The sequence below is a fragment of the Misgurnus anguillicaudatus genome, chromosome 22 (genome assembly GCF_027580225.2).
Source record: "Misgurnus anguillicaudatus chromosome 22, ASM2758022v2, whole genome shotgun sequence".
In the NCBI taxonomy this organism is placed as follows: Eukaryota; Metazoa; Chordata; class Actinopteri; order Cypriniformes; family Cobitidae; genus Misgurnus; species Misgurnus anguillicaudatus.
The window spans coordinates 24823165-24841395 of NC_073358.2; the positions used below are offsets into that span (position 1 = coordinate 24823165).

Sequence of the window (18231 nt, forward strand, 5' to 3'; positions counted from 1 at the left end):
CAGTAGTTGTCAGTCAATATATACTGTATGCTGGTTATAATGCAGAATTTAACAGATTTTTTGCTGACCTGACCTACCCAATAGTTTAGATTTGTATTTGTCTAGCCAACATCACCGGCCCTACCACACATTTTATAAATATGTATAAATGCGTTTCAAATCAGTACTGATTTGGGTGTTTTTACAATTATTTTAATGAATTATAGATAAGAGAATAATGGTGAGAGTGCTGGCTTGGGACATGACAGCTAACAGCTCTTACATACACATACATGCGACAATACAATGATGACACATTTCAACACATTTTACAACTATGTCAGGAATAATTCATCCAAGAAAACCAAATATTTCAGTTTTTAAGGCACACATTATTTGTACTGGTTACAACGAAGTGGTTACAATGTAGCACAGGTCCAATACGACAAGTGCCAGTTGGCCAAAAAAATAAATAAATCTGGCACACTGGAGGATCAGAAAATCCTTAATTTAGAGTCATATTAAGGTCACTGACTCCATTAATTACTAAATATATAATATATCCTTACTGTGCACAATGGAGCAAAAGAACATAAAGGTCACTTGAATGCTCATATGCCAGATAAGTCTATGGTATTGTGGTAATTTATATGATTTTTCAGTTCTTGGCTAATAAGGCTTTTCAACAAGCCACTTAATCTCCACATTAATTCAAGTTTCTTCACAATGTCCTAACACTCTTTTTGAAACCTTATTTACTGGATTGCGTGAAATGGAGACCACACTTTCTGTAATTACCTTTTACTTAAGTGTTTAGACTACTGTAGGTGTGTTCAGGACATGTTGGCACCACCCTTCCGAATCCTGAAAGTTTCTTCGTAAAGCAAGTTACAGAAAATCCCTTTTACAGGGAACTACACTAACCTTTTCCACTGGTGGCACTTGCGCTACCAACTTTTTCAGTTACTGGCGCAAAATATGATTTGGTCGCACATATTTTTTTCAAGTTATATTAAAGGCGGAGTCCACGATGTTTGAAAAACGCGTTGGAAAAGGAGACGGGCCGACTACCAAAACACACTTATAGCCAATCAAATCAAATCAAATGCCGGTGTTGTGTCGAAGTCTGTTCCCCCTATGTTCCCCCTATTTTTCCCTTCAGTGTAGTGTTTTTATGGCGTTTTTATCACGTTATAGGTTTTATTATTTATATATTTAAAGTCTTAATGGCTACTGAGATGTATATGTGTGCATTTCTGTAATGTATCTGTATTGTTCTTAATGGTAAGTCAATTATTTTTACAGACTTGGGACCCAAAGTAATTAAACTAGGACCTAACCGGACCCGACAGACCACTTAAAATATAAACCCGGAACCATACGGGTCCCGCGTCCTCAGTGAAGAAAGACCTCTGCTCAAGTTCAGAAACATGGAAGACACTGCATGCGTCACGTCGCACCTAATTCATTGAGAAACAGCTGAGCACGCAAACGCACACTGATAGGGAGAGACACGACGTGCTTTCACCCAAAATTAAGCCAACGTGTTGATGGCTCAGAGCACGTTATAAAACGTATTCTTAAAATCCACATTTCTGTTTTAATAAATGCTCATAGTAAATCATAGCATATTGTCTAAACATTAGGTAGCACATTTGCGACCCATTAAAAATTAGGGTCGCAACGGCAGTTCAAAAGGTCGCATATGCGACCATTTTGGTCGCAGTGTAGCTCCCTGCTTTTAGCACATTCAGTTCAGTTATATATATATATATATATATATATATATATATTCTATTTGCTCATATCTGTCAGGCTTTGCAAACATTTTAATTTAATTAGATGTTTATTTTTTAATTAGATTTTTTCAATTAGATGTTTTATTTGGTTTGCTGCTTTTTGGAGTTGCTGGTGTTTGGTTTTCTGTCTTCGTAACTCTGTATATTGCAACTAACCAATTGATTAAAGGATTACTTCACATTCTTAAAAAAATCTAGATAATTTACTCACCCCCATGTCATCCAAAATGTTGATGTCTTCCTTTGTTCAGTTGAGAAGTAATTAAGTATTTTGAGGAAAATCCTGGCGCATTACGCGAGGTCGCGCTGGTGCAGCACACGGCTAATGCAAGATGAGAAGTTGTGGTTTAAAAGTACATTTCTTTTATTTTTCTTGCTGAACATGACAATCGTTTCCCTAGATAAGACCCTTATGCCTCATTTGGGATTGTTTAACGCCCTATGAAGCTGTGTTGAAACAGCAATTTTAAACTGCATTTAAACTGTAAAGTGTTGGGTTCCAATAAAGTCTAAATTGAGAAAAATCCTGGAATGTTTTTCTTAAAAAAAATTATTTATTCTCGACTGAACAAAGAAAGACATCAACATTTTAGAAGACAAGACATGGGGATGAGTAAATTATTGGGATTTTTTTTAAGAAAGTGGAGTTATCCTTTAACCACTGTTTGAACAGTTTAGGATGTATATATATTTGGCCGTTTGTAGGTTTATTTAATGAAAACATGTTGGGTCACACTTGTTTGATTCAGTTATTTTCCATAACACCACTTTTACAATAGTTCAGGGCTTGACATTAACACCCACCAAATGCGTGTAGGTTTTAGCTGTGGTGGGTAAGTCAGCCACTACCAATAGACACTTTGGCAGGTTGAATAAATTTTTTTCATTATAGTTTTTTTTAAAAGTCATGTGAAATAATAAACAACACAATATATGAAGGCGCTTATACAGTTTTGTACAAAGGCAAACGAAACCCCTGACATTCTCGACATTTGTCTGTAAACAAGCACCTTAAATAAAGTCTTAAATCACTTTTAAAAGAAACCATGATCAAGCTTATGAAATACGTAAGGAATAATTGTCAATGGGACGTTGAATTATTCATAAAAGTATTCTAAAAAAAAAAGGCTCATCCAAGTTGATAATGCATCACGAGTGCTGTTGCACCACGGGTGTGCATTATTTTCAAATAATTCAAAGGACGGAAGTCAATTTTTCCTCTTATACCTCAGTTACCACACACATTGCTTTGGTGGTTATTTTAAGACATTTAACTGGTCAAGTGTGCATTTATCAGAATAACACATTCCACATCCTGTGGTATAAAATCTGTAACAAGCTGACAGTAAAATGAATGTAAATGTCTTGACTGAGCAGTGTTTAGTCTTAGTTTAAAGGACAAGTTCGGTATTTTACACTTACAGCCCTGTTTTCAGATTGTTTATGATGAAATAGAACGGTTTTGACTGAAACTTGGACATATGATGCTGGCTCGAGAAATTTTCGGGTGTTTGTTCTATCACCTCCCACCACTAGAATGGCTGTATATGTATTGTGCCTTTTGAAAAGTGTGTTTTCATTACCTATATCTGAAAACTTCTTAAGAACAACTTTCTCAAACTCAGTTTTGACTTTTATACAGAGATAAAGCCTGAACTCGACGACAGATGCTGTCGCAGCGTAGCGTTGCCAAGTCCTCTGCTTTTTTTCGAGTTTAGATTTGGGCTACTGTTTAAACTGTTTCCACCAGTTGTTTTTATCTGTGGACAGTCATTGAGATGCTTTTTTGGGCTACTTTTAAATGTGCATTCAAATGGTTTTGATACAAGAATCTGGCAACCTTGGCTGTGTGCTTGCGCAGACGTTCGGTTCGGATTTTAAAGAATGTACTTGTAAACAAACATTTTAATCAGATTGCAATGTTTAGGGTGCATGTAAACTGTATCGTCATAACCTTCAATTGTATTAAATACAAAATTTTGTGCATGTAAACATAGCCATTGTTATTTTACTCCTAAGGTTTGTCCATTGTAATCTAATGTTAATGTTTGTGTTTTTTTCAGGGTCTCCTACTCTGTTCACGTCTCTGATGATTATCCAGGTATTGCACAAATATAATATAAATAGAGGATTGGCTAGATGATGGTTGGATGGTTGAATGTTGGTCGGATGGATGGATGTAGAGTTTGAATGCCTAAAACTGCTCATGATTTAACTAACTTCATTGCTCAAAAAGAAGAGTCTTTCTCCATCTCCATTACAATAAGGAGCCAGAGTCATTTATTTAAAATTTGATTCTATCAGGAAGGTATAACACATCTGATAGCAAAGATGATGGGTGTATCATATAAAGTGACAGATAACTGATACTAAGCCGATAATAATAGAACTGAACTGCATCATTTTCAGTGTCATACTGTATGCCTTATACTCTTATTCTCTTTACATTGTCTCTGCTATGTCATTTAGTTACAACGGTACAATATTTCAAGTAGAAAAGAGCCTTTGTTATTTTTCTCTTAAGGATTGTAAAATGATGCAATACAATGTTGAAGCTCAGTGCGTTTTATGGGTATGGTGATTACGCTGGATTTTTACTGTAGGTAGCTTTTGGCCAGTTCCTCTAGGGAAGCATAATTCCGATTTTCTTTACTTATTACAATTTCTAAAATAATCTTGAAACAGCATTTAAGCAGTTATCCTCCTCAACACAAACATTACAATGTCCAGTTCATCATAACACAAGTTACAGTTTCTCACATCCCTCAGTGGATTTTGGTAATCTGTGATATTGCTTTTTCTGTAAGTTTAAGATTGACATCTGATTCAACACAAGCGTTGAATCCCCCGAAATGTAAGTTTAGAAGCTTTAGTCGAAGCTTTAGTCTAGCATGATTTACAGCATTGTGGCAGACAGTCGGCTTTGCATAAGAATGAGGTATTTGCTTGGCATATAAGAATGCCATGGGCTGTGTTAACATACACATAGTGTATTTCCCAGAAACCATAGAATTAGCACTTATCTCAATTTGCTCTCAAGTATTTCTATTAATAATGTATGTATACGCTGTATTTTAATGCTTTGTGCTACCGCTGTCAGTAGATGCTTGATTACATTGTGAGTTTTGTAAGTTGCTGTTATAAAAAACTGAGTTCACACTTTATCATTGTCATTCCAGATAACACATATGTGTCTAACTCTGAAAACGATGATGAAGTGTTAGTCACCAGAGATCCAATACCAGTGATTTTTCACAGGATTGCTACAGGTAAGTGCCTCTGTTATCTACTTGTAAATCATCAAATAACTACACAAAACCAGTGAACCAGAAAAATCTTAAGTTTTAAAAGTCACGCCTAAGGGGAAAGGAAACCAGCAACCTTCCAAATTTAGAGTGCACTTCAAAGAAATATACAATGGTTGTCTCTGGTCAGGGCTCTGTTAGCTGAGTATCTATTGGTGCTTTTCCTTCAGAAAGTTCGGCCTGGTACGGTTCAGTACAGCTCACTTTTGTTTTTTTCTCCACTGTGTACAGTACCTAGCACCCAATACTTTTTTACCGTACTTTCTGGACTATTAGCCGCACCTGAGTATAAGCCGCGTCATTAAGACAAAATAAAATTATTTCACAAAATCCAAGCTGAAGAACAGACATTTAATCTGTAGAGGCAAGTTATTCAACTAAACAATAGCAGACAGAACAGCAGGCTGAATAGATGTCTGTACATTAAAGTAATATTATCAGTTATTTAAACGATAACCATAGCATACAGAACTTACCTGGAAGGTTGAATAGGCAAAATTAACCAAACAAGCCAACTAGCGTGAAGTTCCCATACTCGTCATTCCACATTACAGAATCCATTGAATTACATAATTACAGAAACAGCATATGGCGGACTCTCGTGGCTTTAGACGGTAATGTTGTCTCTTGCCTCATAAATGTCAAAATTTCTTCATACTGACTTAAAAAGGGGCACCTGACTGTAGGACGCAGCACCAGCAAAGATATTTAAAAAATTGCGGCTTATAGACTGAAAAATACGGTAGTACAACCTTGGTTGAGGTTCTAAGCGAGCAGTACTGATACTAAAACGTGACATGTGACACTGCTAGCTTCACTATTAGCGTAATTGCTAAAAGTAAGATTAGCTTACCCTTGTGCGCTGTCAATCAAACTAAGTGATGTCATCATTCAATAATAATAATAATAGGTTTATTTAATATAGCGCCTTTTTAACAATCTCAAGGACGCTTTACAAAGATGAAATATACAATTAAACAGAATTAAGGAGGTATAGTAAACATCACTATATGTATACAAACATACACATACACCATAGAGAACGAAACAAAACATCCCAGTCAACAAACAAGTACAAAAACATTTGTGCTTTGTTGTACGAGTTTGTATTGCATTTTTACAGCGATGTCACGGCAGCAGAGGTAGCGCAACTGTAACGATAAACGGCCGTTCACAACGATTAAGGGCTGTGCTCCATTGCTCCCGTGTTGAGTGCTTGTTTGTATCGCATTTTTCTAGTGATGTCACGGCAATAGTGGTAGCGCAACTGTAACAAAAAAGGGCCGTTCACATTATAACTATAACGTTAACTATAATAATGTTAAACTATATTAGGGATGATCGATCACGAAAATTATGACCGTGTGGGTTTATTTATTTATTTTTTGTTATGGCGGCATTTGGATAATCTGGTTAGCATTACAAGCGCCTGTGGTAGTAAAGACTGGGTGCGTGTTTGACGTTGTGTTTGACGTCAATGTAAGCTGCCTTCAGTATCATCCATGATTCAAAAGCTTTCTATGCGCACTCGCGGCCGCCGGGGCGGCAACCTCGCTGATCCACACAACGTTGTGAAGCCACACCTTTCCTCACTGAGGCACTATGGTTTTTAAAAGGATGCAGTAATTTTCGGATTCACTTCAGTAAGACGAAAATGCAGTCAGTCAGGTGCAAAATGTACAGCGCCGTCACGTTCCCTCATATCATCTCATATTTAAACATCAAATGTCAAGAGATACCAGAGAGCCATACGAACATTAACGTTACATCTTGACTGAGAACAGGTGAGAGGACGACACGACACAGCTGATCGCTAAAATGATAGCAAAAGACTTAAAGCTGTTATGTTATGAAGCTTGTGCTTTGACTGGACGTGTTTTAAACATAGACCGTAAAAAAATATGGACTTAGTGTCCGTGACGTCACCCATTGGTTTGTGAAGATCGCTTTTGAAGCTTAAAGGAATAGTCTACTCATTTTCAATATTAAAATATGTTATTACCTTAACTAAGAATTGTTGATACATCCCTCTATCATCTGTGTGCTCGCAGGTAAGCACTGGAGCGCGCTGCGACGCTTCGATAGCATTTAGCTTAGCCCCATTCATTCAATAGTACCATTTAGAGATAAAGTTAGAAGTGACCAAACAGATCAACGTTTTTCCTATTTATGACGAGTAGTTATACGAGCAAGTTTGGTGGTACAAAATAAAACGTAGCGCTTTTCTAAGCGGATTTAAAAGAGGAACTATATTTTATGGCGTAATAGCACTTTTGGGAGTACTTCGACTCGGCGCAGTAACACCCTCCCTCTCCCATTATGAGAGTGAGAAGGGGAGCGGACTTTTCAGGCGAGTCGAAGTACTCCCAAAAGTGCTATTACGCCATACAATATAGTTCCTCTTTTAAATCCGCTTAGAAAAGCGCTACATTTTACTTTTGTACCACCAAACTTGCTCGTATAACTACTCGTCTTAAATAGGAAAAACGTTGATGTGTTCAACTTCTAACTTTATCTCTAAATGGTAGCATTGAATGAATGGGGCTAAGCTAAATGCTATCGAAGCGTCGCAGCGCGCTCCAGCGCTTACGTGCACGCACACAGATGATAGAGGGATGTATCAACAATTCTTAGTTAAGGTAATAACATATTTTAATATTGAAAATGAGTAGACTATTCCTTTAAAGTAGGCGTTGCCTGCCGTCACCATCTTGGCCGCCCACCCCGCGAATTACTCGCGGAAAACCGAAAATGGGTAAAGAGGCGGGACATTGGTGAAGCTGAGGTGAAACCACGCCTGCCTAGCGCGAGTCTAGTGACAGCAGTGGCTGTTCAACCGACACTCAAGCAGCCACGCCCTTAATTATGCAGAAGTTTAAGGCTTAATATAATCTAAACGGATGAGTTGCAAAAAAATTCACCCCCCTCACAGTTGTCATGAAGGGCAAAATTAGCTATATAGGCCAAAAACACATTTTGTACCAGGCTGTAAACATATTATTTGCTACTGTAAAGTTGGCCATTTTTAACATGGGAGTCTATGGGAATTGACTCCCTTTTGGAGCCAGCCTCAAGCGGCCAGTCGATGAATTGCAGTTTATGTCACTTCCGTGTTGGCTTCATTAGAGAGATCGGAAGGTTGCCCCTCGGTTTTAAAGCATGCTGTAATGGTGCACTTACACAATGGGAGTTAAACTTTCTGTACGGTACAAAACTTAGTTTAAGTCTTGCATTTTGTGCAGATTGGTTCAATGTTGTATAATACATTTATGTTGTATAAAGGCTTAAAATTATGTAGAGTGCGTCGTATAGAAATCGCTTCAGTTTGTGTTTATTAACCCTTTAGTTTCACTTCATCACGCAGCTATTTCTGTTAGAGGTTTCTGTTAAAAACATTTAATTCATCAAAAATCTATTATGTGTTCATTTTTCATTGACTTTATAAAAATATTTTATTTTTACCTTGACGCTTACGCCCAGCCCCTTTGATTGCCCCGCCTCCATTGAGTACTAGTTTTTCAGACATATGGATTAATCGAAATGAAAAAATGACATACATGCACATCCCTAAACTATATTAGCATCCATGTGACATGCAACGCTGCTAGCATCACGATTAGCATAACTGCTAAAAGCAAGATTAGTTTACCCTCATGCGCTGTCGATCAAACTAAGTGATGTCATCATTTGTGCTTAGTTTGTACGAGTTCCCAAACATCCTCATGCCGAGAATTAATTAAACGATTCCATCATCATGCTCCATTGCTCCCGTGCTGAGTGCTTATTTGTATAACATTTTCTAGAGATGTCACGGCAGTAGACATTCACATTATAACTATAATGTTAACTATAACGGTAACTATATTAGCATCCACACCACCGGACGATAATAATAACTTTATGCTATTTCGCTCTTGAGGCACAGTACTCGCGCAAATCATTGGCATTAACTAATATTGCATATTCCCTTGTAATTGTTCACGTCATTAAATGTGTTAAATTAAATTTACACAGCGGGTAACCGTCAGATGTTCTCAGTACGCTGCATTTCGCGCAACTTGAAACAGTAAATCTAGTAGTTTGTGTAATCTTACCTTTTGGCATAGTCAATGTAGTAGAATAAAAAGCGTTACTTAGTAAACTTCACAGCAACTGCATCAGTGCTGGATACCTGAGGTAATCTTATGTTATAGACTTCAGCAATGAGCTTCTCCACAGTGGCCATTTCAAATGCGCGTGCACTTGAAGTTCAAATGGATTTGATTGGGCGTTCATTGGTTTCTCAGTTAGAAAAAAACGCTCAGAAAGTGATCACAATGATATCGTTCATTGTATCTTTATCGTTAATAGGTTTGGTGTGAACTCCACTATTCTCTTTAATATAAAACGTTTTTTAAAACTATATTTTTTATAGTTTTGAAACCAAACATAAATAAATAAATAAAATAAATAGTTATTGTTATAATGTGAACGGCACTTTAGTGTATAATCCCACCCACTGTGAAGCGGCACAAACTCCAATAGAAAATCAAACCAAGGCAAAGTAAAGTGAGCTGTGCTCAGGGTCAGCCGTGTGATACAGTACCGGGACTAACGATACCTTGATACATTTCCATAAAACACGAAATTATAATAGTCATGTTTATAAATGACAATAATGCTTTTGGTACGTTTTTCTTCAGAATAACCATCAAAATTTCTTATTACTGTTGTTTTTGTATTCTTTCAGTTTTTGAGCTCATTGAACAGGCTGCCTAGATTTCATGGAAAGAAACATCTATTTATGTCAAATGTGCCAAAAACAAAGTGTCAAAACAGCGACAGTCTTGACTAATTTTTTCCAGCAGTTAGTTAGACTCTTATTAGATGCTTATCACACCTCATATTTTTTCCAGGCCACACGTTCACTTAGACGTGTTGATATTTTCAGGCACACTGCATTATAGCTAATGAGTCCGTGTACACAGCTCCTGATGGATGCTGGATGTGCACACCTTGTCAGTTTAAAATGTTTTCTGACTCCGTCCTCCACATTAACACTGACTCATATTTACCCAGAGGTGTTGTGAAACACAAGCAGCTCCTTTTAGCCCAGACCTGAGATTCTAAGCAGTACTTATAAAACATATAGGCATAAAAAGCATTCTTTGTAATAAGAACCAATTTAGTAAATTGTGTTGCTGTCACCTTACACATCATAAGATCTACACAAAATGTTTATTGTGCAGAACAGTGGTTAAATAGTTTGGTAAGAATGGGGAAGGACACAAATGAAATGAAGAAAAAAGTGTCATTTATATTTCAAATGAATTTCACTTGATGTGTGTTGGCTTATTATTCTAATGTACAGTATTCCCAAATCTTGGCTTTCTCTCTGTCTTTAGAAATACGTATAAATAATGATGCCACTAGCTGTGTGTCTGTTAAGTCAAAACTTCAAACCAACAAAAACCCGGTAAGAAATTTTACTGTATTTTGTCAGGTACCATGGAAATGAATGGCTTGTCAAATAATATAAATATGACTAATGCATTTACATGCTTTTGAAAACTCTGTAGTGCCATTATGCTATAGAGGAGGATTCAGAGGGTGACAATGATTCTGAGGAGTTCTACTATGTTGGGCAGGTACAGTATGTTTAGATAAATTGCTATTTAAATTTATGTACATAAAACACTGATGGTTAAAAACACGCACATACCTGCTTGTTCTGCATTGGTGGTATTATTTTCCAGATGAAATTACACTAATGCAATATGGAAATTATATATTGACAAAAGCAACAAAAAGCTAAATCATAACGATCTTATTTATTTACATGACTAGTTTCAAGAATGTAGACTATAATTGTTTTAGAAACATTGTTTTTGCCATAATTGTGTAAAATGTTTGACCGATAAGTGTATCTGTTTTCCAGATGAAAACAGGGTCTGAAATGAAATGGCCTTTTGGGACCATAAAAGCAGCAGCAAAATTGACCTTTAGATAGAAGTGTATAATAGCTATAGACATTTTAAAGTTGAAGTTTATTAAAGGGACATTCCACTTTTTTTGAAAATACGCTCATTTTCCAGCTCCACTAGAGTTAAACATTTGATTCTTACTATTTTGGAATTCCTTCAGCTGATCTCAGGCTCCGGCGCTAGCACTTTTAGCATAGCTTAGCACAATCTATTGAATCTGATTAGACCATTAGCATCAGGCTAAAAAATAACAAAAGAGTTTCGATATTTTTTCTATTTAAAACTTGACTCTTCTGTAGTAACATTGTGTACTAAGACCGACAGAAAACTAAAAGTTGCAATTTTCTAGGCAGATATGGTTAGGAACTATACTCTCATTCTGGCATAATAATCAAGGACTTTGCTGATATAACATGGCTGCAGCAGGCATAGTGATATTACGCACTGCCTGAAATAGTCCCCTGCTATTGAAGCTATTGCTATTTCGGTGGCTGCACGTCACATATCTGCATGTTTATTGTAGCACTTCCACTCATGAAACAACAAGTGAGAAACCTTTTTAGGGTTATTATGTTTCCAGCCACGCTGAAAGCGCGTTCTGACCCCCCAGTCACATTAGCTACAAGCGACAGAGCGACAGGTTACCATTAATTTTCAATGGAAGTGGCCGTTTGCCAGCGACAAGCGACAAGCTCGCCGGTGCGCGAGCAAGTCAGGGCCAAAATAGACAAGCAGGCTATTTTATGCAAATGCTGAGCGATGCAACAAAGCGACTGCCAATCGGAGTGAAGGAGCAGCGTGACGTAAGTCTGTGGTCGAGTCTGAGAAAATAATTCAACTCTCTATGTCGTCTTCAGACGAGCCTTCCATCGTTGCCTCCAGTCATCCCGATTCTCCATGCATCTGGCCAGTTTGTTGGTGCTCTGGGCTCCTGCATCCCTCTTGTCAACGTATGTTATCGTGGGACGTCCTCTTGACCGATGGCCATGTGTTGGTTCCCATAGCGCCAGCTTGCTGGCTGGCAGCTCTCGATGCCTTCGTCAATGTCCTGCAAGTCTCGTTGTCCTCACAGCAATCTTGTTGCTCACTCTTGGTACTCCCTCATACAGGATGTTGTTGGCTACATGCGCACTCTTGCTGATCTTAAGCACTGCACGCAGCATCCTGGTGTAGCACCCATCCAGGGACTTCTCTAATGTTGGATTCAGGGTCCAGCATTCACTGCCATAGAGAAGAACTGACTCTACCGTCGCGTAGAAGAAGCTGAGTTTGATTTGGTTGGAAAGGTTGGAGTTCCATACACTGCTCATGCCGTTCAGGGCCCTCCATGCAAGTGCCTTCCTCACTTTTAGATCTTGCTCAGTTGAGTTGACCCATGCGCCCAGGTATTTGAAGTCCTTAACTTCTTTCAGCACAGTGTCTCCTGTTGTTATCAGAGGTTGATGTTCTGGTGGAACGTTGTAAGTCAAGACGCTTAGTTTTCTTTGCATTTACCCTAAGGCCAACCTTGGCGCACTCTAACTCTACCCTGTGTAGTAGTTCCTGTGCTTGTTCCATGTTGTCGGAGAGCAGACTGATGTCATCCGCATAGTCAAGGTCTGTCAAGACTACTGCCGGGTGTCAACTTGACTTTCTTGGTGTCAGCGTGAAGCCAAGTTCTTGCTCTCGCCCATGATTGCCTTCTTGAGCGCATAATCAAGGACTATGATGAAGAGGAAGGGGGCTAGTGTATCTCCTTGCATAACTCCAGCCAGGATGTCAAACTCCTTGCTGTTGCCATCTGGGGTCACCACCCTGGCCCTTGTTCCTGAATACATGGACTCTATTGCCCGGAGTAGGTTGGAGGAATTCTCTATGCTTTCAGGATCTTCATCATCGTACCTCAGTGAATCGAATCAAATGCCTTTTTGAAGTCTATGAAACATAGGACTGCAGAGAGGTTGTCCTTTCTCACCTCCTCTATCAATCTCCTAAGTGCCAAGATCTGGGCTGTAGCAGTTCGCCCTTCTCGAAAGCCGTTCTGATTTACTCTCAGGTGAGAGCAGATTGATACTTTTTCGCAACTTTGAGTGACCAACAGAGAACGGCCGTTTCTCAATCCGAAGGCTGCAGCCTCCGGAGGTCGCATATGCAGGCTGCATGTCATCAAGCCTGGTTTATTATTTTCAGACATTTGCAAGGCATAAGCATATTACAACATTGTATGATTAACAAAGAAAAAAAGTCAACTTTATAATTGTTAATGTTATGAAATAGGACAGTCTTGATGACGTATGCAGCTTGCAGGTGTGACCTCCGGAGGCTGCAGTCTTCGCATTGAGAAATGGCCAATATCTTTCCTCATTGTTCCGCCCCCAAGCCAGCAGGTCATCACTGATATATCAGTTGCCTTCCCTTGCAAATAGCGCATTAACTCCGCGTCTGCTGGCTGTTTGCGTTAGCACGAACCTGAAGACAGCTCACTGGGCGAGTTTGTACATTATATTTTTTATAATTTGTGATTTGCACACCACCGCAGGGCGCACTTTCCGAGTTTGCTCATTCAGAGTTCATATTTATACATACTAGGGATGCACCGAAATGAAAATTCTTGGCCGAAACCGACAAAAAGGAAACCAAGGCCGAAAAACCGAAACACCCAAAGATATTATTATGCCAATTATTAGTACAATTGCATTTATGGCTATCACATTACAGTTTTTGAGGCACAGATCAGATTATTTTTCAGATCAGCAAAAAGCAGGTGGGAAAAATCTAATAAACAATAAAGAAATTGCAAACATTTACAAAAAAGAACAAAGTTGTACATTAATAAGATCTGAAATTAGCATTAGGTACAGAAATCAAATTAAATGAATCATAACACAATAAATTAAATATATTATTATTTTTAGAGCTATTTGTCTCTTTGTCATGGGTTGTTTGAGTAACATTAATGACACATACTTAAGTAGGTTAATCTGACTGTAATCTATACATACACTTAAGACATAAACAAATGTTTTTATTAGAAAAAGAATAATGTGGAGATAATTTATTTTATATGTGCTCTGTCAATAACAGAGAGATTTTATGTTTTCTTGTTTTTTTTAAACGCGTTTCTCTCGTGCACTATTGAGGGCACTTAAACGCGCGCACACACAGAGACCGAGGCGAATCCCAAACAGCGCAACAGTCGCTCCACATAAAAAACGTTACGTTGTGTGTCGTTGCTTTATGAACAATGAACGATATAGTTTTTCAGAATTTATGAATTCTTGTTCATGTCAGTACAGTTATTCATATTAGTTTATGGTGCATTAACTAATGTTAGATTTGATAAAATTGTTTTATTAGTAAATGCTAAAATTGATATGATCAAAAAGGTATAAATAATTAATAAAATGATTCAAATGAAAATACAAATACTAATTTTTATAAAAAAACTGTTATTTGCTAATGCTTCTCCAATAATTTACACAACTAGCTAATTCTTCTTCAGCTTTTGCCTTGATGAAGTGTATACAGCAGTAAAATGCCTGTTGAATTGCACGTTGACGCAAACAACTACGCAAAAGTATAAATATACTGATGCCTAGTCTACGGCGTAGGTCCAACGCAGAAGTATAAATCAGCCTTTAGCCTCATATGGTCACTGCCTTCTCACGATTTACAGGTATAAATCCAGTCCCAAACTCACAGCACCTTGTGCTTGAGACATTTCATTTCATGGTAAATTCACTTTTGCTCTGCTGGCAACATAAAAACATTCTGAATGTTTAATCATTAGTCCCTCACTCTTCAGAGAACATTTCTTAAACGAATCAGGTGATCATCCACCCGAGCAAATCTGTTTAGACTGAGAGACTGAGCTCTGTGTGGCCTGTGAGGAGCGGTCTGGTGGTGATGAAGATTCATGCCGTAATGCTTGCACTGGGCTGTGAATGCTCGCTGGCTCTTGCTCAATGTAATGGGGCCAATTGCAATTTTCACATCTTTTGCTGCTCTGGGAACGTTCAGTTATAAAAGGCAGGCCACAAGTCTTCTGTAGACACTCAATATGATATGCAGGCGCATTCTTGTTGAACTAGAGAACAGCTGGTGAACTACCATGATCTCAGGAATACTATTGGTGTTGTATGATAGTTTATTAGGCTTCTCCTCAGACAACAAGATGTCTAAAGAAAAAACATTTACATTAACACACATTTAAAAAAAGGGTTTCAAACCGACAGTTGAGTTAAATATAGAAAAACCAAACCACTGGTTAAATAGTGTAGAACATTCTAGGTTATTTTAACCCAATGGCTTTCCATATCTGACCCACCATGGGCTGAAAAAATTTAGCATTTTAAAAGCACATATAATATGACATATTTGTCATATTTTTATATTTGTCATGAAATTTTCTTTTTTTAATACATCATAATAGTTATAATATTTTATTATGTGTGACCCTGTCTGAGAAATACTAATTTCAAGTATGAGAGTAAGAGCATCATAGTTTTTTAGTCATTAATTTCTCATTAATTTCAATCTTTGACATGTCCATACTCAGTCAATATTAAATATATCATGGTTATATTTTTACAGAATGTTCTTTACATTATGTAGGATGATTTTATGGAGAAAAACGCAGTAAACGGTTCCCACAGGTCATTGAAATCCTTGAAAGTTTGTGAATTTGGGGAGGGGGGTTCAAGGCCCTGGGAAGTTTTTGAAAATATACATACATAGATACAGGTCATTGAAAGTGCTTGAATGTATTTTATGCAAGAAGTTTTCTGAAAAAAAAAAATTATTCCCTGTGTAGTGTAGGATAATATCATAAAAATTCTAGACTTTTTAAGCACACATGCTAAACTGTTCGCTTTAAATGCACATATCTTCTATATGCGAATGTTGATTCATACCAAAATGCTTTTTTGCATAGTTGTGTTTGATACATGAAAATGTCTCAGGTTACGTATGTAACTTTTGTTCCCTGAAAAAGGAACGAGACGCTGCGTCTCCCTTTCCATACTTCCTGAGTCCCTGTAACGCCGTCTTTGGCAATATTTCAGATAGCGATATACTCCTGCGTCACCCTGTCTTTGTCGTTAAGCCTCACCATTGGTTGAATTTGATATACACATTCAGACGTACTTACCCCTGGAGGCGTCTCCAAAGTGTCACCGCAGTGACGCAGCATGAGTTCCCTTGAAAGGGAATTGTAACAATGTATCCTAAAATGTAACACGATGTAACCTTGCTCTCACTTGAAATGTGTCCCAACATTTAGTCCTTGAATATTGGACCTGGAAAGTCCTTGAAAGGTCCTTGAATTTGAAGTTAACTAAGGTGTGGGAACCCTGAGTAAATCACAGTAAATTAGCTGCTTGTGTCACATATCATGTATTTTTTTTATATTTCTGTTGTAATATAATGTAAGATGGTTAAAACAGGTTAGGGTTTAAAAGGAACAACTCAAGGGCATCAAATCTAAAAGGCATTTAATCTTAATCTTTAATTGATATAGGCCTACTGTGTTTTCATTTGCACCATAAGCACTGACTAGGTTTGATAGGAGCTCGCTGATGGATTAGAAAAAGTCTAAAATAAGTCATTTCCTGTACAAACTTTTCTAAAGGTGCTGGTATGGCAAATTAAATTTCACAAGGAAGTCAGACAGGAGATTTTAAAAGACTGATTTTAGAGTAAAATACTTTAGAGTATGACGTATATCAAGCTTTAAGAAAGTGCAGATATAATCAAAGTACCTCATTTATCAACACAACCATGAGCCACAGTCATCAACAGTTTAAAAATAACACATTGATTGATGTCTAGTATCTTGTTTGAAGTGTTCTATTACTGATTAAAGACTCAGAACGTCTTGCTTATCCATTACTAAATGAATCTTTGAGGCCTAAGGAAAAACAAATCAGAAGTGGCAAAGTGCACTTAAAGCTCATCAAAGATAGAGTCCACACCTCAAACCTTGATCAAGTGTTCCTATGTTTTTCTGGTTTAATATAAATAAATGCACCCGTCTTTAACCCGTGGCCATGCGTGTCACTTGATGACTTGCGTGTTTGTGTTGGGCAGGTAAATTATGATGGAGAGCTTCACAAACACCCACAGCTGGAAGCCGATTTGGCAGCCGTGAGGGACTTATATGGCCATCATGCAGTATCTCTCAGGTACCTGACTGTTCTCTCACTTTCCTTCAAATCGATGTGAGAACATTACGCTTGATGAAACTCTTTCCTACACAGGGGTGCGATTTTTGCTGAGTAATATAGTAGGCAATTTTCATGAATAAGGTGCAAAAGGGGGCCTAAGGGGCCAGTCACACCAAAAGCGCTTTAAACGCTTGCAAACGCAAGACGCGACGCACTGCCTTTTTTTAAAAAAAGAGCAGTGCGACGCGGCTTTTCATATTGCTAAGCAACCACCGAGTCATCTTTCTGTTCAATCAAATATTGAAGCGTGAGCGCTCTTTTGCTGTTAACTGTCATATTAGCAGAAACTTTAAAAAGAAAGGCGCTTGCTCTGACCTTGTTTGAGGGTGAGAGGTACACAAACACGCAGGAGAGAGTAAACGAGTGGAGTCCGGTTCTTCAAAGCAACTGTAAACTTCCCTCACCACAACGTAAGGCCCGCCTCTCCCCTCATTCGATTGGACAATGGAAAGATGCGAATGACGTCGGGCGCTTCTCCGCTCTCAGAGCTCCTTCAAAAACGTGTGCGCGGGAGGCGGCAAAAAAACGCAAGGCGCTCGGCGCGCATAAACAGCGCGCAAACGCGCCCTGCCCATAGAATATCATTCAAAAAAGGCGCCTGCAACTGCCATAAACGCTTTTGGTGTGACTGGCCCCTTAGACTTGTAAAAATTCTCTTAAAATACGTACAATTTTTTCCCAACAAATAGTCAGTAAAATAAATATAAAAGAACATTAACTGGCGAAAAATAACTAAATAAGTCTGAAATTGCCAACACTACCTTTAAAGATTATAAGATTGTATTAAAAAAATTATGATTTAGAAAAATAATTTATCTGAAATATCTAGTAGTTCTCACACCCAATTCTTTAAAGGGGACATTTCACAAGACTTTTTTAAGATGTAAAATAAATCTTTGGTGTCCCCAGAGTACATATGTGAAGTTTTATCTCAAAATACTATATTAATACTATATAAGTTATTATAACATGTTAAAATTGC

The 18231-nt window shown here is 37.9% G+C and overlaps 1 protein-coding gene across 2 annotated transcripts in view; it reads left to right on the forward strand.

Annotated features, from left to right (window-relative positions):
• parp8 (poly (ADP-ribose) polymerase family, member 8) overlaps positions 1-18231 on the forward strand; it is a 60019-nt gene that overhangs the window by 9526 nt on the left and 32262 nt on the right. For both annotated transcript variants that reach the window (XR_012365499.1, XM_073860961.1), the window contains exons 3-7: positions 3842-3879; positions 4958-5047; positions 10468-10538; positions 10642-10710; positions 17113-17207. Coding sequence is in view for 1 of the 2 variants with exons in the window: in XM_073860961.1 (XP_073717062.1) it covers positions 3842-3879; positions 4958-5047; positions 10468-10538; positions 10642-10710; positions 17113-17207 (363 nt within the window). In the remaining variant the exon portion in view is untranslated. The remainder of the gene's footprint in view (positions 1-3841; positions 3880-4957; positions 5048-10467; positions 10539-10641; positions 10711-17112; positions 17208-18231) is intronic.